The sequence below is a fragment of the Equus asinus genome, chromosome 12 (assembly GCF_041296235.1).
Source record: "Equus asinus isolate D_3611 breed Donkey chromosome 12, EquAss-T2T_v2, whole genome shotgun sequence".
In the NCBI taxonomy this organism is placed as follows: domain Eukaryota; kingdom Metazoa; phylum Chordata; class Mammalia; order Perissodactyla; family Equidae; genus Equus; species Equus asinus.
In genome coordinates this window covers 64,577,659-64,605,594 of record NC_091801.1, presented here as the reverse complement: position 1 = coordinate 64,605,594, position 27,936 = coordinate 64,577,659, and the positions used below count along the sequence as shown (strand labels likewise).

Below are 27,936 nucleotides of genomic sequence, written 5' to 3'. Positions count from 1 at the left end.
TGGGACTAGACTTCAGAAGTAATCGGGTCCAACTTTCAGACTCGCGGGAGTGGATGGGGAAAGCAAGAACCCTTTATGCAAAGCACCAAACTTTAGTCAGCAGCTTGGGGGCAGTGGTTCCAGGAGTTCAGTATGTAGGACACTAAGGTACCAATCGTCCTTTGATGACGATGGTGTTGGTAAAGAAAACAGCGGCCAAAGTTTCCGACAGCCTACAAGGTTTTCAGTTTTTCCTCTGCTGATTCTCTCTGGCGCTAACTCTCCCAGACAACAAGACGTGAATGGGAAAAAGCACGGGCTTTTGAACCAAACAGCCAAAAGTTAGAGAAGGTCCTACTTCTACAGAGTCTGTGTAACCTTGGAGATTAATGATTGCAAAGTGCTCCCCGTAAAGCGCTCTGAGACAATGCCCTGCATAAATGAGAAGGCTTGTTACTCGAGCTCTCAGAATCTGCAGAGAAGGGGGCAGAGGGGTATAAAGTGTCTGGGACGCACTCCAGGCTGCGCCCGGACGCTCAGGGTGGAGGAGCCGGGCGCAGCGGCTGCCCAGCGTGCGCCCAGCCCTCCCACCGCCGGTCGCGGCTGCCAGGAGGCCGGCCGCTGGCGGGAAGGGGCTGGGAAACCTCAGAGCCGCGCGGAGACAGCAGCCGCCTTGTTCCGCAGCCCAGTTGCTTTTTTTTTTTTTTTTCCCCTCCCATGGGCCAGACATCCTCGCCCCACCCCCCAAGTCCCCACCTCTCCTGGCGATTCTTGCCTCCCTGGCATTGAAAGCGTTAACCCCGGAGCATTTCTCACCCCCCACCGCTCCCGCCCAAGGTTCCTAAAAAAGAAAGGTGCAAAGTTTGGTCCAGATAGGGAATGAATGATCAAAGCCAAGCCGATACTTCCTGTTGCCCGGACGCTATATATAACGTGATGAGTGCACGGGCTGCGGAGACGCACCGTAGCGCTCGCCCAGCCGCCGCGCCGCCGCCTCCGAGCGCCTGAGGTTTCCCGGGGACCACAATGAACAAGCTGCTGTGCTGCGCGCTCGTGGTAAGTCCCTGGCCCCGGGTCGCCGGCGCTGGTGCCCCGGGCGCCTGGGGAGGCTGCCTGCTCGCCGCTCTTCGGACCTCCCCGCGGCTTCATGGCGACAAAGCTCAATTTACTCGCTCTTCCAGGAAAGATTTGAGGTCACGTTGGAACAGGAGATCTCTTTCAAGCTAATTGTGCTTCTCCTAGGGTATCCCTTTACACTGGAAAGTTTGTGCTGGGTTCCTGCAGAAGAGAGAGGCGCTCTAGACCTTTTTTGTTGGAATGATTTTTATTCGTTTTATTTACTGCCTCTCTTCATCTCAGATTAACACTCTCATGTAGTTCATACCATCTTTGCTTAGTTAACTTGGATATAATTATTATTAGCAATAAAGTGGTCCCTTAGATTCAGAGTAAGTTGGGAGGAGATATCAGTCTTCTTAAAATTATTATAATTAGAATAAAATTGGGATGTAGTGCGTATATGATACATCATTAGGCTCATTCCCAACTTAAGCAAATGTTATGGGAAATTTTGAATAATTAACACCAGAGAAGAGATCATACACACACACACACACAAACACACACACTTGTTAACTGTGTAATTTAACTTCTTGATAAAATTTTATTATTAAAGTGGGTTATTCCAGTTCTTAACTTCAATATACTGTGGAAAATATTGGTGGGTTAATGTTAATTATGTTCTAAAATATAATCAAATAGTTGAAGTTCAGCACTAAATAGGCTGAGTTATTTTTAACATATTATTTGGAAGAAAAAGGAAACAGTGACTTCGCTTAGCTTTTTTATTTAGTTTTTTGACCAAGTTATTAAGATTTGTATGTAGATTATTCTATTGCCAATGACTTGTTTCCTTTATGTCACTAGAGTGTGGAATACCTTGAGGTATGAGTCAAACATTCACAAAAGGATAGGAAAACCCATATTTAAGCCACATATGTGTTTTGAACGTGTTGGAGTAAATGCTTGAATTTCAATGCCCAACCCACAAATGGTGAATAGAAGACTTCCTAGCCAGGAGGTCTTCCAGTTAGTTCTCAGGATACACAAGCGTAAATAGGTAAATAAATAGCAAAGTCACTAAAGAAAAGGTGGGTTGGGCAGGAGTCCACACGTAAGTATACTGATCTTATCTACCATTACATATATATAAATAACATATAAAATAACTCCACCAATATGGATACTAGGAAGAACTTTCTAAAAAGTAAACTTTATTAAAACATAACCCAGAGAGTTGCACAAATCCTAAGTGCCTAATGAAGTTTCTTGAAGTGAACACTTGTGAGCTAACACTCAGATCAAGAAATACTACATTCCCAGCACCCCAGCATCTTCCAGGGCTCACTTGCTATGACTACTATGTCCATAGCCAGAGTAATCAATATTCTGACTTCTAACACCATGGATGAGTTTTGCTTGTATTTAGACTTTATATAAATGCACTTTTTGCACTTTTCTGTGTCTAGTTACTTTCACTTAAGCTTCTTTTGTGAGATCATCTTCACTGTTGGATGTACCATAGTTCGTCCATTTTCATTGCTGTATTATACTCCATTCTCTACATATGCCACAATTGATTTAATCATTCTCAAGTTTGGCTAGTATAAATAATTTTGCTATTAATATGGGTACACTTTATTCTTCCTCATCCTTTGTATTCTGTCAAAGACTTAAAATCTGTCAAAGATTTATTATCTGAGACTTTTAAATTTCAGGATTTCTGCTAAATAATGTATGTACCTAATAACAAGTGCTCCTAAATAATAAACAGACAATGTTTTGATATGTGGTCTATATAGGGAGGTAGATATGTGTGTAGATAACTAATTGTGGATGACAGCATTATCAAAGGAGAAGACTTTATATGTGTCTTGAACATAGTAAACACTCAAATAGGAAAGATTTCTCTTTCCCTTTCTGTGATTTCTGAGATTGACTTTATTTTATAAATGATTGGAGATGGACACTTTGTACTTAGACACAGAGTCCCAATGCTCTTTTGTAAATACTAAGGTACAGTTCCAGGAACTGGAAGCATTACAGGTATTCGTCCTTTGTATGAGGCATCCCGCTGGGTACTGGGACAGAGTGGAAAACAAGATGGACCCCATTCTTGTCCTCATGGACCTCACGGCCTGATGAAGAAGGCAGATATTGGATAAGTGATTGTTTGTATAATGAGAGTAACAAAGGGGAGCACTGGGCGTCTGGGAATATAAAAGGTTCTGCCCTCCGGGCCCTTATAAAGGAAGCTGCAGTGCGGTAGTTATCAGTTGGACCAAAATTCAAATTCCAGGACCACCACTTACTTGAAAAATGACCACGGCCAAGTGGTCTCTTTTGAGTTTTAGTTTTCTCTTCTATAAAATAGAGATAATGATACGGTCTCATGCAAGATAACTACATAAAGTTCCTGCTGCATGTTAACGCTAGCTTCTAGCATTATGCTCGCAGATAACTGTAGGACAATCCAGAACCAAGTAAATTATGTAAACAAAGTGCTGATGATGCTCGAAGGAGGGAGAGATGGCCACTGACTATTACCTTGAAGGAGGAGTAGAAGGTTTCATCATTGCACGTAAAATCAAGGTGTCCTGGAGCTAAGAAGTGGGAGAAGGTAAAATTCTGTGGCAAAGTGGAATTCTAGACTCTTTTTCTGAGAGCAGAGGATATGCTGGTGGGCAAGCAGTGAGGGGGTGTCATCGTTAATACTAATGCCACAGTCATGGGCTTTCTGGAATGCTGACTAATGTAGTTAAGCAGAGACCTGCCCTGCAAGGTGAAGAAGTCACACCACCACGTCATTTCTTTCCTGGTTGCCCGGGAGTCTCCAGATACACTGAGAACATCCTGTTCTAGGCCCAAATTTTAACTGGCGGCTGAAACTTCCCATCATAGAGTGCCAGAACCGTCCATTGGCCTTCTCAAAGCTAAGCTCTGAATTAATGTGATGATACTACGACTTGGGGTGGGGGTGGGGGTGAAGAAGCGGGAATAGCAGATGTTTCTTCTTAAGAAAACTCCCTGTCATGTCTGTCTTCCTTTAGGATTCTCTTTCTGACTTTTTGTTGTTTTGTTGTTTATTTTGGTTTCTCTCCTCTCCCTCAGTGCTTGCGTGTATGTATTTGTCTAGCCTTTTTATTTGCTTATTTATTTATTTTAATAGAATAATGACTCTAGTTTCTAAGACAATCTGACATGTACTCAGTCCAGAACAGTCCTGATCCCTTTTCCTTGCAACCTTCCCTGCCTCTGTCACCTAGCAACCTTCAGCACCGTTCCTAATGTCAATCTGATCCCTAACTTTACTTCTTAGGCTAACACCACAGTTGTCAAATTCCATTGGTTAAGGAAGAAAGCATTCTGTGCCAGATGTTTTATCCACTTAGTTCTGGAAGGAGAGCTAAGGCAGTGTCTATCAAAAGGGCACTAAACACACAAATTTTCCTGCTTTCCTATCCTCCGATTTGTCTGCTGGGTTTTGCTCTCAGCAACCCTCAGCCCTGCTGCCTGCATGTTCCCTTTTCAAGAAAGCTTTCTGTGAAGAGCATTATTTCCTTTAGCATCTCGTTAACCCATAGCATTTCGTTTAGCCTCAGTTTCTCCTTTGCAGTCAAAAAAAGAGGACTGGGAAATATATTGAAGAGAAAGAGTAATCTTCTTATAAAAAATTTATGGTTGTGTTATTCAAAGCCTTGACCAATGATGCTTGGCTGCCTCTTATGTGTTGCTACTATGGAACAGAGGTGCCCAAATTATCAGTGTGTTTGTATGTTTTACGCTGTGGGGCAGTAGTTCTCAATCATATCAGACTTCTTCCATGCACTTTTATAATAAATCCCTTGTTACAACTCCCTTGCTCTTCTTAAATGAAAATTAGAGTACATACATTTTACCTACACACCTAATTTTTAAAAATCAATGTACTGGCATAACTATACCATAAAGGAGAAACGAAAGGAAAGGAATTTACAATAAAATAAGCTTCACCAGAAGACTTAACAAGGTCGTGATATCTTAGCATCTTTATGTAAAATTGCCATGAACAGTCTGCTAGGAACAAAGACAGGAACACGTGGGTCCCATTTGGGTTCAAAACCATGATGGGGGTTGGCTTTGATTTTTGGAAATGGTGAACAAATCTTGCTAACGTTTTAAAAAAAAAAGCAAAGTATAATATTCTATCAAATTTTATGTTGTTAAATTCCTGGAAATTCACTATGTATAAAAATCATGCAAAAACCACTCTGTGTAGCTATAAAGTGGAGTTAGGATATATTAGGTTTGTCTACTTAGATCACTTATATCAGTTGTGACCAAGACATTTGAAAAGTGTGCATGACATGAGATTATTCTTGATCATTCAGGACATCTTGCAGCACACAGTCATTGTGACAAGAGGAATCCACCACAAATTTCCAGAGCTTCTAGAGGATAGCATCACCCTGGTGGTAGACAAAGTATGAGTTCTTTGCAAACATAGATTTTCATCTTACTCACATTTGTAGCCCCCAGGTTTCCCCAATGCCTGACGTTAAATGTGTGTTTGCTGAGTCAAAGGAACTATGGTGAGATTTGCTAGAGTGTTGTATAGTCTACCAGTAGTTTCCATGAATGTTCCAACAGGATGTGGCTCACTGCCAGAGGTTTAACATTCTAATGGTGGTTTTATTATATCAAAATATAGTACCCTACCCACCTGATGAATATTTTAAAGATTCATTTGTACAATTTTATTATAATGATTCATATCAATACCTTCATGAAGGCTCGTTCTTAAGCGAGCAACGAAAATGAACCAGATTCATAGAATTGACTGTTGGAGGCTTTACCTAAGCTCAGCTGAACCCAGTTTCTGACCTTCCCATCTGGTTGGTTTGGGCATAAAGTGTCCTCTTTTGGTTTGATAAATTTTATAGTTTGTAAAATATGCCAGTGGAGATGTCGAGTAGACATTTGGATTCAACAAAAGTTTGGTGGGCAGGAACCTGGGCTGGAGATAAAAAATCTAGGTCATCAGTGTAGAGTGAGCTTTTAAAACCCTAAGGAAGGATGATTTCACACAGCAAGAGAGGAGAGAGGGAAGCAGCCCAGAGCACATTTCTGATACTGATGGTCTGGTAAACAAAATGCAAATATGAACAGTAATAGCAGCCATGTTTAGAAAAGAAAACAAAAATCAAAATAAAACTTAGCAACCCACAATAGCAGGAACTAGTGAATCGGAAATCCTAGCAACATCTGTAAACTATCTATGCAAGAAGAAAGAGTGAGGTATAGCCAACTTGAAATAGATACAAGGACAGTATTTTTATGTGACATGTAATTAGTTTTTGGAACTCACTACCACAGAATATTTTGGGGTAACTAGCATAGAAAGTCTAAAAAAGGAATCCTTTTAGACAGTTGTAAGGGATAAAAATAGTGTTACAACCATTAGGTAAGAAGCTGTGTGGGACCCGCTCCCTCTGACATTTACCTGGCCTCTCTAAATTAATGTTCTAAAGGCCAGGACAGTCTACAAACACACTAAAATGGTTTCTCCCAACTACAAGGTGACATAACTTCCCAGGTGCTTGGGTAGATTTTTTTCACCCCCAATTTCTCAGAAGCACCTGAATCAGCCAGACCATAAATGGATAGAGGATGCAGGAGGAAATGAAATGGCATTCCTGGAGCCCTTCTAAAAAAGTAATGTGCTCCTAATAGCCTTGATTTGTTACTTTCTTATTGTGATTTCTTGAAAGTTCATCTCTCTAAAATTATAGTTTTAATACTGTGAAAACATTGTTTAATTTCCTTGAAGCATCTTCCATTAAAAAAAAAAAGAGTAGCCTTAGGATTTTCAGTTCAATTTAGTCTGTACCTTGGAAGCATTTTCTATAAAAGCCTCTTAAATGATCAACTGTAAAATAGGTGTCAAGATGAATTTAGGTTTAAAACAAGACAGCAATTCATCTAAGCTTTGTTACTGCCTTTGGTAAATTGAATTTTCTTCTCTGGTCTTTGATCCGAAAACCTCAATTCCTTTGCCATGTCATGTTACTTTCTTGTTCAAAAAAACTATTTCTTTTGTTCTTAGAAAATATGGATACCAGGAGCCTAATCTTTAGAAAGCTCCCCCCACCATCAGTTGGCACCAACAGCGCTCATGAATTAAACGTAATTTAGGAATTCAGTTGTGGGTTATGGTGGCAGTAAGTCCTCTGCAAAAGGAGACAAGAGGCAAGGGGTCTAATTTCTCAGTTTTGCCTTAGACTCTGGGGTCCAGTCAGTGACTCCACTTCTCTGAGTCTTACTCTAATTATCTGTAACGTAGGGCTGTTGGGCTAGGTGATGTGTTGGAAAGTCTGCTTTAGTTTTTAGTTTTTGTCATTTAAAAATGAATTAAAAAAAGATTTATATACCATTTACTATTCCAAATGTGCAAAAATTAAATGGACTTATTTACCTATGAAAAAATTATCCTAAAGGAATGTTTATAAAAAGTCTATTTTGTTGCAGTTGTCAAAGTTTCTTCTTTTCAACTGATTTCATGTGTAAGAAATTGTAAGTCAATGGGATCCCAAGAGGAAGCAGCTGTTGAAATGTCACCTACTTTTAAGTGGTGAGACTTACTGGTTTTAGGATCACAGATTATTCTTTTAAATCAAAAACTCTTTTTCTCATCCTGAAACAAGGCCTTCTTGTCTTTAACTAGTATGGGTAAGAAATGCGTATTTTTCATAGTCCATTTAGTTAGAAGCCAGGTCCAAGACGTTCCCTCAGGACTCACTAAAGAGGTATAATTATGGTCACTTGCAATCTCCTTAGACTCATTGAACAGAATTTTCTTTGAATTTGTCTTCACAAGGAAGTAGTTGACAACTGCACACGGCTCTTTGGAATAAATGTCAAACCTTCGGGCAGAATAAGCATGATAATGGGTAGGGTGGCATGACTATTAAATATTATACTTGAATACTACAGTAGACTAATCGACGGAAACCTCTGCTCCCACACTCTCTGTTCCCTGTCTCTTCTTTTAATATTCAGTAAAAAGAAAAAAATTCAATTAGTTGTGCTAAAATAAAGGTCATCTAGAAATGTGAGTGATGTTTATTGACTGAGGATGTAGTTGTTAACACTGCTTGTAAATTGTTCTCAATTCTCCTCCCTTCCAGAAACATGGTAAGATTATACTTCCCAGCCTCCGTCTAGTGAGGAAGGGGGGCAGAGAAGGTGAATAGTTGTGGCCAATGACTTGTGAGTTAAATGATAGGTTACTTCCAAATTAAAACACTTAATTATCAATAAATGATCCCCCCAACTTTTTTTTCTTTTTCCCTCCTCCACAACAAACCAGCCATGTTCCAGATATTAGCTGCTGCATCATCCTAGGTCCTGGACAGAGGACAAAGCCAACAGCCTTCAGTGGACTCACTAGGGACTGTAGCATTAGTGAGCAATAAACCTTTGTTATTTTTAAGCCACTGAGATTGTGAAATTGATAATAATTAGCACAGCATAAAACCCAGAAGTCCTGAGTGATACAGCAGCCAAACCCTGGTTATATCTCTGGTCATTGAGGGGCAGTAACTGCAAAGAGCCTTTAAAAATCACAGATGACCAAAATCTGTGATTTTAGATTATCGATTTAATCTCCTTCTTCATCAAAAGTATTGTTAAAGGATTCATGAGGAAGGACCTCTTCTTTATTCTGCTGAAAATTCAAAATTTAGGGAACTGAGATTACATAAAAGCTTAGCTGGGCTGCAAAATGGGAAGGTCAACAGATACTTAACAGTAGACTCTAAATCAAGCACCCTATTCTTTGAGAGTAAGGAATCAGGGATCAGGTTTTTCTCTTCATCACTTCCAGTGGACCCTTCCTTTGTAGGGTTTCATTTGTCTTCATCTTTCATCAGAACAATTTCTACCCACTTAAGCTAAGCTAAAAGGAGGAAACCATAAAACAGAAAGACACTAATCATTCTTAGAATCTGTATTGTTAATGAAAGCCACCCCTAATATTTCACTTAACTTTTCACAAAACTCCTGTGACACAGAGATGAGTATCTGTTTTACAGAAGAGGAAGAAGTTCAGAGCAGTAGTTTTCCCTAAGGTTACCTAGCTGAGAAGTTCTTTATGCCCTATAGGAGCTTATATCTAGTAGCTGAGTCCAGTGAAAAATATCCATAAATCAGAGCAAAGCCTCTGTGGGTACCTTCAACCCAGAGAACTCTGCTGGGGTTAAGAATGCCCCAGGATGGGGCTCAGGAGGGTCAAACCCTTGGCAAATTGATGCCAATGTATTTTTATCCTTTTTTCAGCTCTCCCTGCAGCTCTAGGGGGTCACCATGTTTTTATCTGTTGAAATTAAATGCCCTGGCCTCCTTACTCGACATGAGTTCTAAGCCCAGAATCATTAGGAAACAGAGCGTGTGGCAAACACTTATGCTTTAGTACCTTATTAGAAAGTGCAAGTACAATCCTGGGGAAGCAAGAGTGAGTGAAAGAAGAGTAAGGCAGAAAATGAAGGAGAGCAAATTGAAGGGGGTCCTTTACGGAGAAGCTACTGCTTAGTATAAAGTGCAACTGATTGCTTAATCTCACAGGCCCATCTTCCAGAGAGGCTGTGGGCACTACTGCATTTCAGGACAGGAAAGGGAGAAGAATTTATTCACCAAGGTAGATGGATGGATGAATGGATGGACAGATAGATAGGGAGATGGATAGATAGATGGATTAGATGGATACATAAAAGATCTTATTGAATTTTACATTGTATTGTAATTGATCATTTATATGCCTATCTCTTTCATAAGACAAGTCCCCAGAGGAAGAGTCAGTTGTTAAGGCTTAGATTCAGACAGGATTGGATTTGAATCCCAGCTCGAATGTGCACTAGCTCCGTGACCTTTGACAAGTCACTCAACTTCTCTGAGACTCAATTTCTTCATCTATAAAATGGGGATAATCCTATCTCCTCATAGGTGGTTGAAGGGAAGGGATGATAATAGCATGTGAAGAAAAGGCTTAGTATAGAGTCTACAATATAATAATATTATAACATAAGCTGTTCTTATTCACCATCTCACCCGGGGCTTCTAGTATGATGTTTCCCAGGTTGTAGGCACACAGTAAATGTCTACATATTTAACTCAGATGCTGTTTTATTCTGTTTCTAGCTCTAGTTTCTATTCCATTTCATAACCACCATGGCTTTTCTTTTCTAACTTTCTCTCACTAGCTGCCCTTAACTATATATTGACTGGGCTTCAAGCCAGGTCATTAGCAACCAAAAGAGATTCATAAGATGGTGTAAGCAATGTATTATCTTCGAAGAAAAGCGCTGTAGAAATAAAATGGAATTTAAAAATTGGGCACTAGGGGTGAAGTGGTGTACCTACAACATGACTAATAATAATGTACAACTGTAATTTCACAAGGATGTTAACTTTTATAACCTTAATAAAAAAAAATTAATGTTCAGAAATGTCAACATACTAAAATGTAGTGCCGATTCTTAGCCCAAATGCAAGGAACTGTAGCTGGGAAACTTGGAGGTAGTGGTGCTGTCCTTGTGTTTGTCAAGTGGGCCCTAATGGACATAATTATAAGGAAAATTGCAACCAGCCCTTCTGTTGGGTTGAAGTTTTCAGAATTGATGTTATCTCTCAAATCTGGTGGTTAATAGAAACCCAAGAGAAGAAATATTAAAATCTGGGAGCCAACATATGAGAGATTTCTATGTATCTTCCTTGGAAAGTTTGAAGTGTTTACCTGTATTGCAAGTTCTTTTTTCTCAGAGACTTTTTTCATTTATTTGTTAATGTATCAAATGTTAATTGTCCGTAAAACTCCTCTGAAGCAGCAAAAGCATCATAAGCAATCTGCCCTGACAATTCTGGTTAATTCCAAACGTCAACAAGGTGCCGCTAATTCATTTAAAAGCCTTTGAACAACTAAAGGAAACTTCTGAAGGGAACAAAAAAGTCACATTTAAAGTTACATTTTACCCAGAGACAGTTCTTCAGCCCCAAGGGAAGCAAAATAGTGTAGCAGTTGGCCCAGTGATTCATCTAATAAATCATAATTGCTTGTGTTTCCTTTCCCCTCTTTGCCTAGCAAAAGCTGTTGGCAGCAAATCGGTTCTGTAGAGATGAACACATTTAATTCATTTGCTCTGACTTCCTTACCTAGAGACATAATCCTCAGCCAAAAAACTGGCTATTGTGCAAATTATTAAGCCATGGTAGACCCTCAGGGGGGGAACTGGCAGCAGTCGATAAACCTTTCTCAAATGAACTACCTGTTTCTTTCACACCTTCACCTCTAAAATGGAAGCTAAATATGAATGGAACAATATGCAAAATGCCATGCAAGATGAAAGACACTTTAGAAGAATCTTCCTTTAGGCAAATTCTGTCATCACTATTGTTTTGTAGATGAGAAAATTACAGATTTTGTGCTTGTCCTTGCACATTTCTTCTTTACATGGTAGATATTTATCTGCATCTATGTAGTCACCAGTAATCCTAATTACACATAGTAGGTATTCAATATATCTATTGAATTGCATAAAATTAAATTATATATATTGGATACTTGATATGTATAAGACATCATGGTAAGCATTTAAGGGTTATGGGGACAAATACTTTTCTATCTGGATCCTCTAGGCAAACCCATGGAACTGTCTTGAAACAATCTGACCTAGACCATGAAAATGATACCATTTAGGAAGATACTGAAAACTTGATTTTAAAACAAGTTAGAGACGCTTTTTCTGGAAACAATTAAGAACAGGGTAATCAACTTATGGCACATTTTAGGTATATTACAGAGCAAGAAACTTCAAAATGTCACCAAAAATGAGTCTGATTCAAAATGTACACCTCCTGTGTAATTAGCATATGTGATAATCACTTTACTTGTCTGGAACTTTATTCTTTACCAAGTTTATTTATATCCCTTTGCTTATGTGAAATATGGCAATTGTACAGGGATAGATAAAATAAGGATTATTCTCATTTTAGAGGTAAGATGGTGGCCAAGGGTTACTAAGCTGGTGGTCGAACCAACTTTGGAACCCTAGTATACAAGTTCCCAGCTGAAAGTGCTCTTGTTAATTCACGTTGATCTAATTGCCAAGCTGTACACTTTTTAGAACTTACTATTCATTATCCATTTAGTGCTCTTCTTGAAACTTTCTGTGATAGCCCTACTTTTTTTACCTTTTCTTTTTCATCTCATCTTGCAAGTATTTATGTCTCAAAGGTTAGCATTTTAATCTCTTTTTACTTGTATGCAATATCCTTGGGTAATTCCATCCAACCTTTCTGCTTCTAGAGCCATTTATGTGCTCATAACCCTGAAAGCTGCATCTTTGGCTACATTTCTGGGCTGAATTCCCAATACGTATATCAAGTTGTCTACTAGACATCATCACCTAAGTCTCATAGTTGGAAGATGTTCTAGACTAAATTCGCTGTCTTTCTTCATAACTGTCTCCTCCTCCTGCTGTCAGTAATAAATGGCAACACCACCTACCTAACAGTTGGAATTCATGGACATGTTCTTCACTTGCTCTTCCTAGTAACCCCTCCCCATGCAATCAGCCACCATATCGTATCGTTCCTCTCCTCCATTACCAGTGTCTAACTTCATCCTCTCATCTTTTCTGACTTGTTTCTCTGTTGAGTCTTGTCTTGATCCCCTTTCTCCTCTCTTCTGCCTCCATTTGTTTTGCAGTGATTTATGAGTATTTTACATCAGGCGGGGCTTTAAGGTGAAGGTTCTTATGAAAAAGGAACATTAACTTATACAACTCCATCACTTAGCAGTATTTCCAGATCATAGTAGTTGTTTCAATAAGTGTTTGCTGAATGAATGAATTAAGGAATGGAGGAAAAAGAGAAGGAGCTACTACATTGTAAGACTACAGAAAATCAAAGAAACTAACTTTCATAGGAAAATAGTTTTTTTTAATAAGCTTTATAGTTTACAAGAGATCTTTAGGAAATTCACCATGTATATATCCTGAATGTTTCCTTTCTTGGCTAAGATGAACTGTAAAATGGCCTGGTTTCCAAACTGACCAGAAGTTTAGCTAACTCTGGATATTCCTCAAATAGTTCTCTGCGGCAAAGATCATGACGAGGGATCACAAAAGGAACTCCCAAACCAAGTAGTTATTTCAAGCTTTGTGTGGGCTCCTTTTAATGAATTTTCCATAAACGGAAACCCACTGGGTCACTCATGGTTCTGCATACCAGAGAGCAAGCCTATTAGTATGGGATTGGCTGCATTGCATAATGCAAAAATAAACTTGCCAGAGGAAATGTATTCTTCTTTTGTCCTTTAAGGAAGAAGCGTACACCAGGAGAATGCTGTAGTCAAATCACGTATCATCTGAGAAATTTCCACTGCAGTAGCTCTGGACAAGAGCTAGTCTTAGGGGCCGGCACTGTGGCGTAGTGGTTAAGTTCAGCATGCTATGCTTCAGTGGCCCTGGTTAGCGGGTTCAGATCCTGAGCTCAAACCTACACCATTTTTCAGCCATGCTGAGGTGACAACCCATGTACCAAATAGAGGAAGATTGGCACAAGTGTTAGCTCAGGGCGAATCTTCCTGAGCAAAAGAAAAGAAAAAAAAGAGCTTGTCTTAGCACAAAGAAAGAAAAGCCAACATTGGTTCATCTGGGCTTTGGGAAGGCTTTGGTTGATCTAACTTTTGTGATCTCTTGAGTCTGAATGAAAAGTTAGCACTTTAGGGCTTACTTTTAGACCATGCATAAAGGCTTTAGCATAAGTGAGAGTATTTGATATTTATCAAATATTTAACAAATATGTTAAAGGATTTGGCCAAAAAATAGTATTCTATGGCACATGCTCTGGGTTTGAACTCCACGTCCACTAATTAGTGTGACCTGGGACAGTTAATTTCTTATTCCAAGACTCATTTTTGTAGCCAATGGAGACTTAATGATGATGATGGTAAAACATCCTAAAGTAGGTACAAACCAAAATATTATAAAGATTATTTTTTAGTCCACTGCCTGGCACAGAGTAGGAATTAATTTGTGTATGTTAGAACGGAATAGACAAAACGGATTCCATCTTCATATTGCCTATTTTTGCTGCCTGCACGTAACATTACCATGTCATTATACTTCTTAAGTATGGGGAATTTTTATTAGAAATTTTATGTTTGGGACTATGAGTTAGGTGATTAATTGAAAAATCAGTTAAAGCATTTAATAATAAGAATTATAAATATATACCTTAAATATTTTATTTTGGTCTAAAACATTTAAATAAACACTCATGCACCTGTATTTTGAGATCTGGTCAAGGCCTTTCTTGGAATCTGTGTTTTCTAACTGGAGTCCCATGCTGTTTTTCTTACAAAGCTGTTATCTATAATGTTTTGCCCATCCATTTCAGTTTTGGAATTTAAAGACTTTTATGAAACAAATTGATTATACAATCGTTCTAGATGTTTTCCCCATTTTGTTTTTACAAATGTCTCAGCTACTCCAAATTCTATGGTAGGGTTTTTTGTATTTTGGGTTTTGTTGGCTCATCTTTATCAAGTTGTCCCCAAAGCATTCAATTTACTTTTCACAGAAAATATAATTCTTTTTTTCACACCCATGTTTATTGGCTCACATAATGTTTAATTGGATTACCAAACTATAGTTACAACTACAGTATATATGATACATATATACAACAAGCATAAACAGATTCAGCAGCAAACATACAACTGACTTTTGTTAAGCAGGCAACTCCACTGGTAAGAGCTGATAGGAGAGGCCATCTAGAGGAGAAGGCATAATTGAGAATTCAAGGTCCTGGGGCATCAGCTGGTTTTACAGAAGGAATGGAAGGCATGGTTGAATCTGGAAAGTGGAGATTGGTGAAGAGAATTCTGCATTAAAAAGGGGTTTCACAAGTAAAATAGTGGACCAAGGAAGTAGGAAGGAAGTTAAGAGCAAGACATTTATTTTCAAGTTCATTGGCTAATTAAACTCTGTCAAACTACAGAATTTTACAATGGTAGAGCTAGAAAAGGCTTTAGAGAACAACTATTTCAACCCACTCACCACCTTCACCCACAACCATCATCTGCTAACATTTGATGAGGAAAGATGGTTGGGTTTGAAATAGAAAATTCTTTAACGTTGCCCAACATTAAAAATGGAAGGTAAGGAGAAGAACAAAGCTATTAGAGGTGGAGCCTTGACTGTCCTTTCAAGAAAAGAGGCCTGGGGGATTCAGGAAGATTTCCTGGACTGGTGGGAAGTGCTGGGTTGGAAGGCTTTTGGATTCTCTTCAAGCACAAGAGGTCTACATCAAAGGATGGACAGATTGGGAATGGGAGGAGGAAGAAAGAAAAAATGAAGAGAAAATTCCATTTAATTTTTCTTTAAAAGTCAAGCTTAAAACACCAAAAACAGAGTGTCTTCTTCTATAGAAAGCACTTTATGCTCTGCAGACATACCTATACGCCTGTCCTGGTTTCTGCAGATGTTCATCAGTGGTTATGCATCTTACACAGAAATTTATTTTTGAACTCTTATTAGGTTTTAATTATTATCATCTGGCAAAGGAGATAGCGCCAATGTTAAGATGATCTGTCCTCCTATGGCATCTTTTTCATTGCTTTTCCAGGAAATGCAGAAGAAAGTAAGAGAGAAAACTGTGATAAAGAGCTCTGTTAATCTTGCCCATCCTCTATCCAGTAACTGGTTCCAGAAATTCTGTGCAGGAATTGGGGCTAACCAAAAATTGAGACCTAAACATCCAATTTTGGCCACACAGAGTTCTGTCTTTTTACCAAAGTGGAAAATTTTCAAATAAAACACCAAGGCTCAGTAGAACTTGTTGAAAACAAGTCTGCAGATTCTCAAGTCTTTCCGCTTTTTAAAAATATATATGATAATTCCATGCAGTGGCCTTAGGGAAATAACCTTCACTAATATAATTGCTCTCTAATCCTTAAGTCAACCTTATTTATTTTTTTCTCTGTGGATTCCTTTCACCTCCACTTCCCTGTATTTTGAAGAAATGGCAACTCATTTCCAAAACATGGTTTCAGAAAACCAACAGTGTCATGTCCAATTGCCTAGAAAAATACAAATTGCATCAGCATTCTTGGTCAGATCTTGTATTTGTGTGGCTCCTTCTAGTGAGGAACAGAAGCACCATCTGTGGGGTTTTCCCATCCCATCCTCATCACTTCTTGGTAAGGGAGAAAAGAGTCAGCTGATGAATAAATGGGCACAACTGAACCACATTGAAATGGGAAAGGGGGAAAGATGGGAAGTTGGGCTATGGGGAGTCTCAGGTCTGCTAACTCTACCAGGATGGGGCTCACTCAGCAGTACCACACGAGACAAAGGTATTCCTCTGGACCCCTGAGCTAGGCCTCTTGAAAGCAACAGAACCCTCAAAAGTGGCTTTTAAGGGAATCAAAAGTTAACAAGAGAAAAAAGCATTTCTCATTACTTTCATGTGGCTTTGCAAATTGCGTCAGGAAAACTTAATTCCTTAGCATGGAAGATTTTAGAAATATTTGAGCCAATTTACACAAGGGACCTTGAAAGATGTAGCGTAATATATTTAAATGACCAGGTATCAACAAAGTCACTTCAATCTTGCTTTGTTTCCTTCAAAACATTGATCGTTATTTGTAGTTATCTATTTTTTTTACTTCTCTGCTTTCTTCCTCCTCACTAGACTGAACAACTTGAAGTCAAGGACCTTTCTTGCATACCACCATAAGCTAAGTTCCTTCTACAGTGCCTGGTGCCCATTGGGTGCTCAATATATGTGTGTTGATTGAATAAATAGATTCTATGTATTTCTGAAAGATCCAGACCAAACCAGAGCTTTCGCCCACTATTGGCCCATTTCTTTCTGCCTAATGTCGACTCACTCCAACTGAGCCAATAAAAAGCCCCAGGGAAATTCAAGGACATACATTCCCCAGAAACCCTTAGGTCATGAGGAGGTCCTGAAGAGAGCTTCGAAAGAGCCCTGACTTTGCACTGTATGCTACTGTTTGTTGCTTAGGAGTCCTTTACATCCCAGCACTCTGAAAATCGCTCTCGCTTAAAATCTCTATGGCCCTAGGTGAGAGATTTTGTTCTTTTCTTCTGGTTTATCAGCTCCTATTAGGTCCAGGTAGCCCTGACGCTTGTCATGTTCCAATGAGAAATGAATGAAGTTACTTAGATTAAAATGCCCAAATGCTTATGAAGAAGGCCATTCTTTACCTTTGTCACTCCTAATTCAAAAGGGAGCGCTGTTTCCCTAGCTTGGTATGCTTTTCCCAGGTCAAGGGGTTTCTGTGAGATTTCCTGAGTTCTGCAAAGAAGAGAGTTTGGAAAAAATTATTGTGTTTGGCCTGCCACCTCCCCGAAGCCTGAAAATAGTCAGTGTTGATCCTTGTACCAAAAACAAACAATAAAAACCAAACAAACCACCCCCTACACACAAACAACGCTGTGTCTTCCGAATGTGTGTTTCTTGTAAGTAGTACGAAGAACTACTTCAGTGTTCCCTTGAGACCTTTTGAGATCTAGACTACAAGATTGAATACCCTGTTGGAGCTGCCCTCCTGAGCAGCACCCTTGTCCTTGAAATCTTCTTTCTCCTGCTGCAGACATCTTTCTGTCATTATGTGTGGAAACTTCTGAACCCCTTCCTGCTCCCTGAAGTTTTTCCCAATTAACCTGAAGAGAGGTGGTCATTTAATATTGCACCATATGATGTCTCTGAATGAAATAGCCATCTTAAAATTCTAGGAATTTTCCAGTGGATTGCAAACTCCATGGGGACAGGCATCATGTCTTACTTACCAGTATATTCCTGGTAGGCATTCAATGCATATCTGTGGCATGAATGAATGATCAGAATGACTGTTGATGTAATCGCCAACTCTTCACTATATGTGTGAAATCATTATGTCTTAGAATGGGAAAACTAAGAGAGAGATATCATCTAGTCCTAAATATGGCTATTTGACCATCCCATTTAAAGATTGTAATCTCTCCACCTTCCTCTCCATGTTTCCAATCTCTTTTACTTGCTCATTTTTCACCACACTTACCTTCTAACATATAGTTTATCTGCAGTTTGTTACTTATTTTCTTACTCCTCCAATTGGATTGTAAACTCCACAAGAGCAGGGTTTCTTGACTGTTTTATTCACAGCTGTATCCCAATTACCAAGAACAGAGCCTGGCACATTTTAAGGGTTCAATAACTATTGTCAAGTGAACAAATGAAAGAAGAATCATCGAGGATGGACTCCACACCTCGGAATCACTTCAGGAGGAGTCTAAATCCCCAGCCCCAACTCCACACCCGTGGAGTCAGAATGGTTGGGGATGCGAATCTCAGGAATCTCCATTTTATGAAGGAGTCTAGGTGACTCTGGTGTAGCTGTTCTGAGAACCACTCGTTCATCCAACTCACTAATCTAGAGATAATCTGAAGCCCAAAGAGATAAAGCATCATTTAGGCCACATGGGTTATTTAGCGGTGCATCTAAGTATAATAATATCTATTCTGATGAGCTTTCCACTCCAGTCATCTATGAACCAGATTTACTTAACATGTTTGCTGCCATTGCCATCTTAGTCTTTGAGATTAAGCAACTAGAGGCAAGAATTAGGGCTTCTAAATTTACTTTATGGTATAGCTCAATAGGCAGGAAGAGAATGAGGCTTCAGGTCGTAAAGGACTTTTGTGTCTAATGATGCCTTTGCACAGAAGAACCACCCTGTTTCCATGGTAACACACCACTATTTCCCTTTCTCTTCCTAGTTCCTGGATCTCTCCATTAAATGGACCACCCAGGAAACCTTTCCTCCAAAGTACCTTCATTATGACCCAGAAACCTCTCGTCAGCTGATGTGTGACAAATGTCCTCCTGGCACCTTCCTAAAACAGCACTGTACAGCAAGGCGGAAGACAGTGTGTGCCCCTTGTCCTGACCACTACTACACAGACACCTGGCACAGCAGTGACGAGTGTCTGTACTGCACCCCGGTGTGCAAAGAGCTGCAGTATGTCAAGCAGGAGTGCAGTCGCACCCACAACCGCGTGTGCGAATGTGAGGGAGGGCGCTACCTTGAGCTTGAGTTCTGCTTGAAGCACCGGAGCTGTCCCCCTGGATTCGGGGTGCTGCAAGTTGGTACGTATCAGCGCTCAACGTCTGGCGAAATTAATTAGGCTCATACAAAGTCAGGCAGTACTGAAAGTTTAAGGGAACACTTTTGTCTTCATGACATTACAGGATAGCAAATTGCAAAGGTAATGGAACCTACTAGGTAAGTACTATGTGTCTGGATTGCTGCCAAAGGACCATTTCTCAGAGGAATTCTTTGCCACCACGGAGCAATTCAGTGACAAATCTCAAATAAAGCAAATGGCTCTCTAATGGGATGCATGATGGATTGCTCTGTTTTAAAGGGACACGCTCTGAGTTGCAATGTTTATAGTTAATATATCCCTCAATGTGTCACGTCAGCATGGACAGCTTCAAACTGCAGTGCTTTTTGACAAACATCAGAAATGTTAATGGATACCAAGAGACTAATTATGTTGATATTAATGAGGCTCTGGAGTGCTCACAATGAGAAGTTATAATTAATTATGTAAAAAATGAGAATGGTTGGGGAAATGCATTTCATTATTAAAAATGAAGCTAGTTCTCCCTTTGGCATGGGAGTTGAGTATCTGGGAGCATAGACTGCAGCAGCACCTCTTCAATGAGCTTATTCTTTATCTTAGACAAAACACATTGTCAAGCCAAGAGTGAGTACCTGTCTGTAAACAAAGTACTTTCTCTTTTTTGCGTTTTGAACAGATAGGTTAAGGCCAGTGGACATTGAATCGTTTAAAGCTGCAACCCGCATTTTTTTCTACCACATTCACGAAGCTTCAATGTAGTCTGTATCCTCTTGTGGCTTCGGAAAATTAAGAGTATTCACTTACTTTGCTGGAGGAAGTAGTAATCAGTACAGATTCTGATTCCTCAGTTTGAAGCAGTGTTTCTCAGCTTCAGCGCTATTGACATTTTGGCTGGATAATTCTTTTTGTGGCCAGCTGTCCTGTGCATTGCAGAGTGTTTAGCGGCATCTCTGGTCTCTAGCCAAAACATGCCAATAGCACTCCTCCTCCAGCTGTGACAACCAAAAATGTCTCCAGACATTGCCAAATGTCCCCTGGATGACAAAATCACCCATGGTGGAGAGCTACTGGTTTAGAGGGTGCTAATTGTTTGTAACTATTTTAACTTTCAGAAGTTGTGTTATACAGGGTCTAAATTACGAGACGACAAATACTATAAGTTTAAAGGCATACAAAGGAAATATATTCAAAAATTGAAGTCTATTAAGTTTCCTAAATTGTGAATCTTATAAAATTAATCACAGAAGGTGGAAATTGCATGTGTCCCTAAAAATGTCCCTCATAGGTGTATTTGAGGGAGAAATTGGTGACACTTCCTAGCTTTTATTGGATGGTACTTTGGGATTCTAGTCCTAAGCCAAGTAGTAGTGGGGCAAAGTCCACCCAACAAAAACAAATTCATTTAATTCAATTCTGTATGTTGTATATGTAGAAAAATTAGTTAAGCAGGAACTATGCAGGTTGGAAACTAGAAAGTTTTGAAAAATAATGGAAATAGCAAGGATGTTTCTCCCATAAGAATGAAAATCTGTCTGTAGAATGAATTAAGCAGGCAGCCAGAAGACTTAGGACAAAGGTACACATTTTATTCTGTGCTGCCACCACGGGGCTTATTTACCTCTCCCTCCCTAAAAACCCACAGAGTAGTTTCTCATGGAAAATAAGAGGTTTCCAGCCCAAAGAAAAGGAAGGCCTATGCGGTGTTATTCTAAAAAGCATTTAATAATCATTCCTTTTTGTTGTTGAGGTCAGATTGTTTCCTCTTGATATTTTACTTACTTCATTCTATTTGTCAGTCCTATGATGCCAATGTCATTACTTCTGGCTCACATGGTGACATGCTCACTTGTAAGGCAGAACTCCTCTCATCATTATGATATTTCACATTTTGCCTGCCAGGTGGTACTTTTTATGTTTCCCCTGATACTAATAAGGCAATATCATTTACTTAGGCAGAGAAATCTTTTTTTTTTCAGTTCTATCAACTGTGAAACAGGGAAGTCCTGTTTAGAAAGGTCATTATGTAAAGCCTCCAAATATATTAAGAAGCTTTACTTCTGTCATTCTTCGATTCCTTTTGTTAAAGAACTGCAAAGGCTAAATTACCTGAAAGACTGTCTCGTGCCTATGACTTTCTCATTAGGATGTGTGAGAAGACCCCACCCACCAGTGTGTATCTGAAGGACAAGATTTCTCTTTGTGAAGTTCTCTTTCCAGAACAGGTGGCAGTTGGTAAAGGGAGACAAGTCCACTTATTCCCAAAATATTAGTAATGAACAAATACTGTGGAATACCCCCCTAAATACCTCTGCTTATCTTGTAGAATTCGGTGTGGAGTTGGATACCATTTAAGGAGAGGGGGATAGTAAGAAAGTACTTAAAAAAATAGACCTCTTTGTAAGGTGGTTCCTAAGATGTTGTCACTGCAACACTAGAAATGGCATATAATATGTGAAAGTATCAGGCCTGTCGTTTCCCCCTTCTTCTTTTTTTCTTCCAACCTTTTGTCATTTTTCTGTTCAATGCACCATCAATTCCCTTAGAAGACGCAAGAGTTGAAAGTAGAACCAAATCATTTTGCTCTTTTTTCCCCTCTGGTTTTGATACAATGAGTTGGGAGGTTTGAATTTTTAATAAATGAAGTTTATTAACTTTCTGTAGCTTTCATTTGTCCCTTTTGTATTTGTTATCTTGCATAAGCCAGAACTGGCCTGTAAATGCTGTATTTGAATATTGAAGTCTAAATCTGTTCAACCAGCTTACACTAGATGGAGGTATTTTCATATGCAAATATACTGTGATCTATGCTCCATCCCACGAATAGAGTCAACAGTTTGAAGGTATTTATTTTTAATAGCATCCTTAGTTGTTGACTGGTTCAAGTTTTCCTACCAATGATTTCTCCAAATTTATCAAGTATCTTTCCACCATGAAATAAAACATCCTGCAGTCACCCTTCCTTGAAATTTTAACGACTGTGCTCTTTTAAAACTCAACAGTTTAAGCAAACGGTATATCATCTTCCATTTACTATGGAACTTAAACTGCAGCTTACCCTTCTGAGTCAGTGGCTAACTTTATTGCCACCTTCAAAAGTTTATTATAATGTTGTAAATTTTTACTTCTCAAGGTTAGCACACTTATGAGTTGTTTCACAATTAGGCTTCAGGAAAGAGAGAACTTCAGTAGGAACTGATTGGAATTTAACGATGCAGCACACCATGGGTACTGATCTCCAAGAGTGATAGGACAGCAGTTACACAGCAGTTATCTTCGTGATTTTCCAAGAATAATTGTGGGAAGAATATGGTTGACAGCAAGACCTTACTGACACTTCAGCCCAGGCAGGACTAATGAACAGCCTACCCTTCTTTCCTTTCCTCTCACGTTTTGTGAATGTTTTGTAGGTAACAGCAGAACAAATTTGTGTTTGTATTACAAGGAGTGGAGCCTGCCTAAGGGGCTAACTGTAGACATTTTGTTCTCTCTGTCTAATGAAGTGAAAAATGAAAATGGCTGAAGTTTTGTGCACTGTTATAGTAGCAGTAAAAACCGAGTGAAAAGTCTTTGCAAAACTGTGTTAGGCGTGTATTTGTCATGAAAGTCTTTGGGAAGAAGGTGCTAACTTGCTTGGTATTTTCTGTAGGAACCCCGGAGCGAAATACAGTTTGCAAAAGATGTCCAGATGGATTCTTCTCGAATGAGACGTCATCTAAAGCACCCTGTAGAAAACACACAAATTGCAGTGCATTTGGTCTCCTTCTAACTCAGAAAGGAAATTCAACGCATGACAATATATGTTCTGGAAGCAGTGAATCAACTCAGAAATGTGGAATAGGTAATTATATCTCAAGCTATCAGCCTTTGTACCACCTCTGAGTTGAATACAAGACCCTCTGGCCATCTTCTTAGTCAAACCCATCTTTTCCCTTTCTTGAATTTTAACCAACTAAGACTATTCTCTGCATATTGTTGCTAAAGCCACGACTCAAAATCCTTGAAAAAGTCCTCGTCCTTTCACAGATCACACTCCCAAGCCTGACTTTCTCCCTTTTACACTTAAATCAAATCTTTCCCATGGGGAAAGGGGGGGGTTGGAAAGATTATATCTGAGGCCAAATTATCAAAGTCCAAAGTGTAGAATGTTTTTAGTTATGCATTTGTATCACTTTAAAGAATATTTATAGTATTAGCCAAAGTATAAATTGGCAACTAAGAAGCATAGTGACATAAACTGATGACAAGTTAGAAATGCAAAACTGACTTTGTTACCTATGGTATTACTGCATCTACTGCTAAGTGCCAAGTTCCTCTGGTTGTCTTAAACTCTTTATTCAAGAAGAGTCGCTAGCTCCAAGCTCAAGTTATCTGAATGCATCCCATGTTGGCAGTGACCCTAATCAGGTTGGTGTCCTCACCCTGTCACTCCTACCACTAGAGTAATCTGAGACCTTCTACCAAGGATTTACCACACCAAGGATGATCTGTATTTTAGCATGTAACAAAGCAAAGTCATGAACCAGCTTGACTCTCCCCAAACATCTTTTTGTACAACAGACAGTATATGAAGCAGAGTAATGTGGGTTGGGAGATTTAAGATTCCAACCCAGTTCCAACATTTTTTCACCATGTAATCGAAATCTTAGAAAAATCATTTAGCCTTTCTGCTTTCTTATCTAAAAAATGGAATGAGGGATGGTATAGTGAGAGGAGTGACTTCTGACTTTAACATTTTCTTTACTTAATTCATTTTTAACTTTGTTTTTATCATTCACTGAGGACTTACTATATGCCAAGTATTTTGCTATAAAGACTTTAATATTTACAAAAACATTGTGAAGGTTGCTCAAGTTCACTATAGGCAATGAATGGCAGAGCCAGGATTCACACCCAGTCCTGATGAATCTGAAGACAAATTCTTAATCCCTGGGATATGCCAACCTATGCAGACACTCAGGCCATTGTACCTCTTTTCCAAATGACATGTTTTTTGTATGTGATTATTTTACCACTTAATGTATGCTTATATGTCTATATCCATCCTTGTTCCCAAAGGTAAACTATGTGTTTGTATATGTGCAAAAAATAATATACCATTCCAGATTACTTTTTAAGCTCCTTTAAAGGCAATGATTATTTGTTTTGACACTGATCTTGAAGTATACTGTGAGCACTAGGTAAATCCTTAGCAGAATATTAACATTTATATTAAATCATAGAATTTTTGCTGTAATTTATAGCAATATTACATTCTTATTAGACATTTATTAACCTTTCCTCCAAAAATTCCCCTTAAAGAACTATTAGAAAGAACATAAGCCCTGTTGGGTTGGCAGTCTACCACTAAGACCAACCAACAGACTAAACCAGACCAAAATTTATTCAAACTTTGCCTCTTAGCATATTATATCTTGGAAAACTCAATTATGTTGGTTTTTAATTTTGATTTTTGTCCAATAGACTTCCACGAATGCAGTTGTTGAGTAAATCTTCTTGGTTTTCCCACCTTCCTTTAGATGTCACCCTGTGTGAGGAGGCATTCTTCAGGTTTGCTGTTCCTACCAAGTTTACCCCTAATTGGCTCAGCATCCTGGTAGACAGTTTGCCTGGCACCAAAGTAAATGCAGAGAGCATAGAGAGGATCAAACGGCGACACAGCTCACAAGAGCAAACTTTCCAGCTGCTCAAGTTATGGAAACATCAAAACAAAGACCAAGATATGGTCAAGAAGATCATTCAAGGTATGGCAACCTGAAATAAACAAGTTGATCAAAAATTAAAGACACTCATTTATCACAGAACAGGAAACAAGACTATGTATCTTTTTAGTTGTGTGGGTGATATTTTCCTTTTGGAATTATTGTTGGACTGAAAAGCTTTTGCCAAGTGATAGTGTAGACGCTATTCCTAGAGCAGTCATGCAAGGTTTTATTCTCACCTCCTCCACTCCTCCCCACCAATTTCTTTTTAAAGTGTATTGAACACTCTACAAGAAGAGCCAATACATTTCAAATACAGGACTGGACCTCAGGAATCCACCTCTCAATCCCGTAGCAGTTTTATGAGTGTCCTCTCTGGCCTACCTAGAAGTTCTTTAACCACTTTGGATCCTAACCTTGCATTTCCACTGAGAAACTCTGTTGTATTTATTTGGCAGTTCTCTCCAGAGAGCCTCTAAGTGTCTTACAGATATCCTCTCATTAATCCTCACAACACAGCCTATTTTAAAATTACCATTTTAATAGCATATGTTGTGAGGATTACTGAGATAAGCCCTGTAAAGTGTTCAGGCTTCTTGGAGAAAAGGGCTAGTTAAAACCAAGTAGTCTCATATTTCAAAGGTTTATAAAGAATCTTCTTTAGAAACTATGGGTGAGCGTGTGTGTGTGTTATTATGGGAGAGAATCCAAAGGGGAGAAGTAAGTTTCATCCAGTGTGGACCGTAAGCTTTAGGATATACGGTGGAAAGAGTTCTGACTTCATTTAGCAATGGGAGGACATGTCAGAAACAATGAAGGAGGGTTTGTATAATTAAGCAGACAGTGTCAGTAAGAAATCCATTCTGCTCTTCACTTGAAGTTAAATGACTGAGGAGTTCTACACTACTCTAAAAGCCTCAACCATCTGAAACCAAGGCAACAGATTTTGGGAGATTAACATCTTTGACAGCTGAATGCTTTCACTTGTGCAAAGAGTAAACTTTTCTTCTGTTTTTGGCAAACAACACGTATTCTTTGAAAGTGTAATTAGCCCCGAAGCAAAAAGAAAGGGAAGTAGAGAATCAGAGACTGTTAGAATCAGAAGGAACCAAATCCCTATTTTATAAATGAAGACATTTCAGCCCAGAAAGATGAACTGACTTGCCTTAGGGCTCACAGATACTAAATGACTCACGTCATTAACAAAAACGTTAGTTACTCCCTCTTGCGTTTATGTCCTAGCTCATTACTGAAATATTCTCTAGGCTGCATGTATCCTCGCATTCTTTGGCCTCATATTATTGGGTTTTCAGATCTCCTCCTCCGTGGTGGTAATCCTCTGGCGCTATTTGTTAAAGTCTAGTTGCTAACTCTTTTCAAATAGCACATATGTCAGATATCAACTAATGAAATTTATAAAATAACTAACTTGATTGCTTTGTTTTTCTGAAATATTATGGTTTTAATTTCTCGAACTTTTCTTAGAAAACTTGGAGTGATATGTCTGTAATTTTCTACTGTTAATTTTCAAAATTATGGCTTTTCACAAAGTTTTATTGGATGCCTAGAATATATAAAGCATATTATCCTTTTATAACGCAAAATAATATTATCTCAGTTCTCAGAAATAACTGGCATAACTTAAGCTCTCCAAAGAAAGGAAAAGGTTATCCTTAAAATAAAGTTATGAAACTCTGGGAGCACCCTTTGCCTCAGGGTAGTTTTCTGGTGGCACTAGAAGAATATCCACGATGTGAACGTCTCTTTGGGCTTTTGCTTTATGCAGATATAGACCTCTGTGAAAGCAGCGTGCAGCGGCACATCGGGCATGCAAACCTCACCTTCGAGCAGCTTCGCCGCTTGATGGAAAGCTTGCCGGGGAAGAAAGTCACAACAGAAGACATTGAGAAAACAGTGAAGGCATGCAAATCCAGTGAGCAGATCCTGAAGCTGCTCAGCCTGTGGAGAATAAAAAATGGCGACCAAGACACCCTGAAGGGCCTAATGCACGCACTAAAGCACTTGAAGACGTACCACTTTCCCAAAACTGTCACCCAGAGTCTGAAGAAGATCATCAGATTCCTTCACAGCTTCACGATGTACAGATTGTATCAGAAGCTCTTTTTAGAAATGATAGGGAACCAGGTCCAATCAGTAAAAATAAGCTGCTTATAACCGGAAATGGTCATTGGGCTGTTTCCTCACGATGGACCAGATCCGATGGATGAATAAACTGTTTCTCAGGCACTTGAGCGGGTACAAAGATTTCTTTCCCATCACAAAGGACTGGATTTGGCCACAGGGCATGAAAAGAAACTATGCTGTGGAGAAAGAACATCTCCCCCCCAAAGTTCAATAAACCCCGAATAGTTTATCCAACTGACAGATCTGGTCCAATATCTACTGACTATATTTTCCCTTATTACTGCTTGCAGTAATTCAACTGGAACTAAGAAACTAGACTCCATTGTGCCTTGCTAAATATGGGAATGTCCAATTTAAATAGCTTTGAGATTTCAGCTGTGCTAGAGGCTTTTATTAGAAAGCCATATTTTTTTTTCTGTAAAAGTTACTAATATATCTGTAACACTATTATAGTATTTGCTATTTATATTCATTTAGATATAAGGTTTGTACATATTATCATCCTAAAGGGAAATTGTGTAAGAGTTAATATTAGAAAGAAAAAATATATATTCTGTTTATTATTATGACAAATGAAAGAGAGAAAATATATTTTTTAATGGAAAGTGTGTAGCATTTCTTAATAGCTACTGCCATTCTTCCTGTGTGGAGTGTTTTTGTAATATAATTTTACCTGTATAAGCTGTAATATCATTTCATAGAAAATGCATTATTTAGTCAATTGTTTAATGTTGGAAAGTGTATGAAATATAAATTATCTGAATATTAGATGCTCTGAGAAATTGAATGTACCTTATTTAAAAGATTTTATGTTTTTACTATATAGATAACATCATTAAAGTTTTCAAATTATTTTTCA

At 38.8% G+C, this 27,936-nt stretch overlaps 1 protein-coding gene across 1 annotated transcript; it reads left to right on the top strand.

The window, feature by feature from the left end:
• Nucleotides 1-818: 818 nt before the first annotated feature.
• TNFRSF11B (TNF receptor superfamily member 11b) lies at nt 819-27,936 on the top strand. The gene is made up of 5 exons (XM_014867701.3): nt 819-1,035; nt 18,865-19,234; nt 22,880-23,071; nt 24,750-24,974; nt 26,719-27,936. Exons 1-5 carry the CDS (start codon nt 1,006-1,008, stop codon nt 27,105-27,107), a joined length of 1,206 nt encoding a protein of 401 aa, XP_014723187.2. The 5' UTR covers nt 819-1,005; the 3' UTR covers nt 27,108-27,936.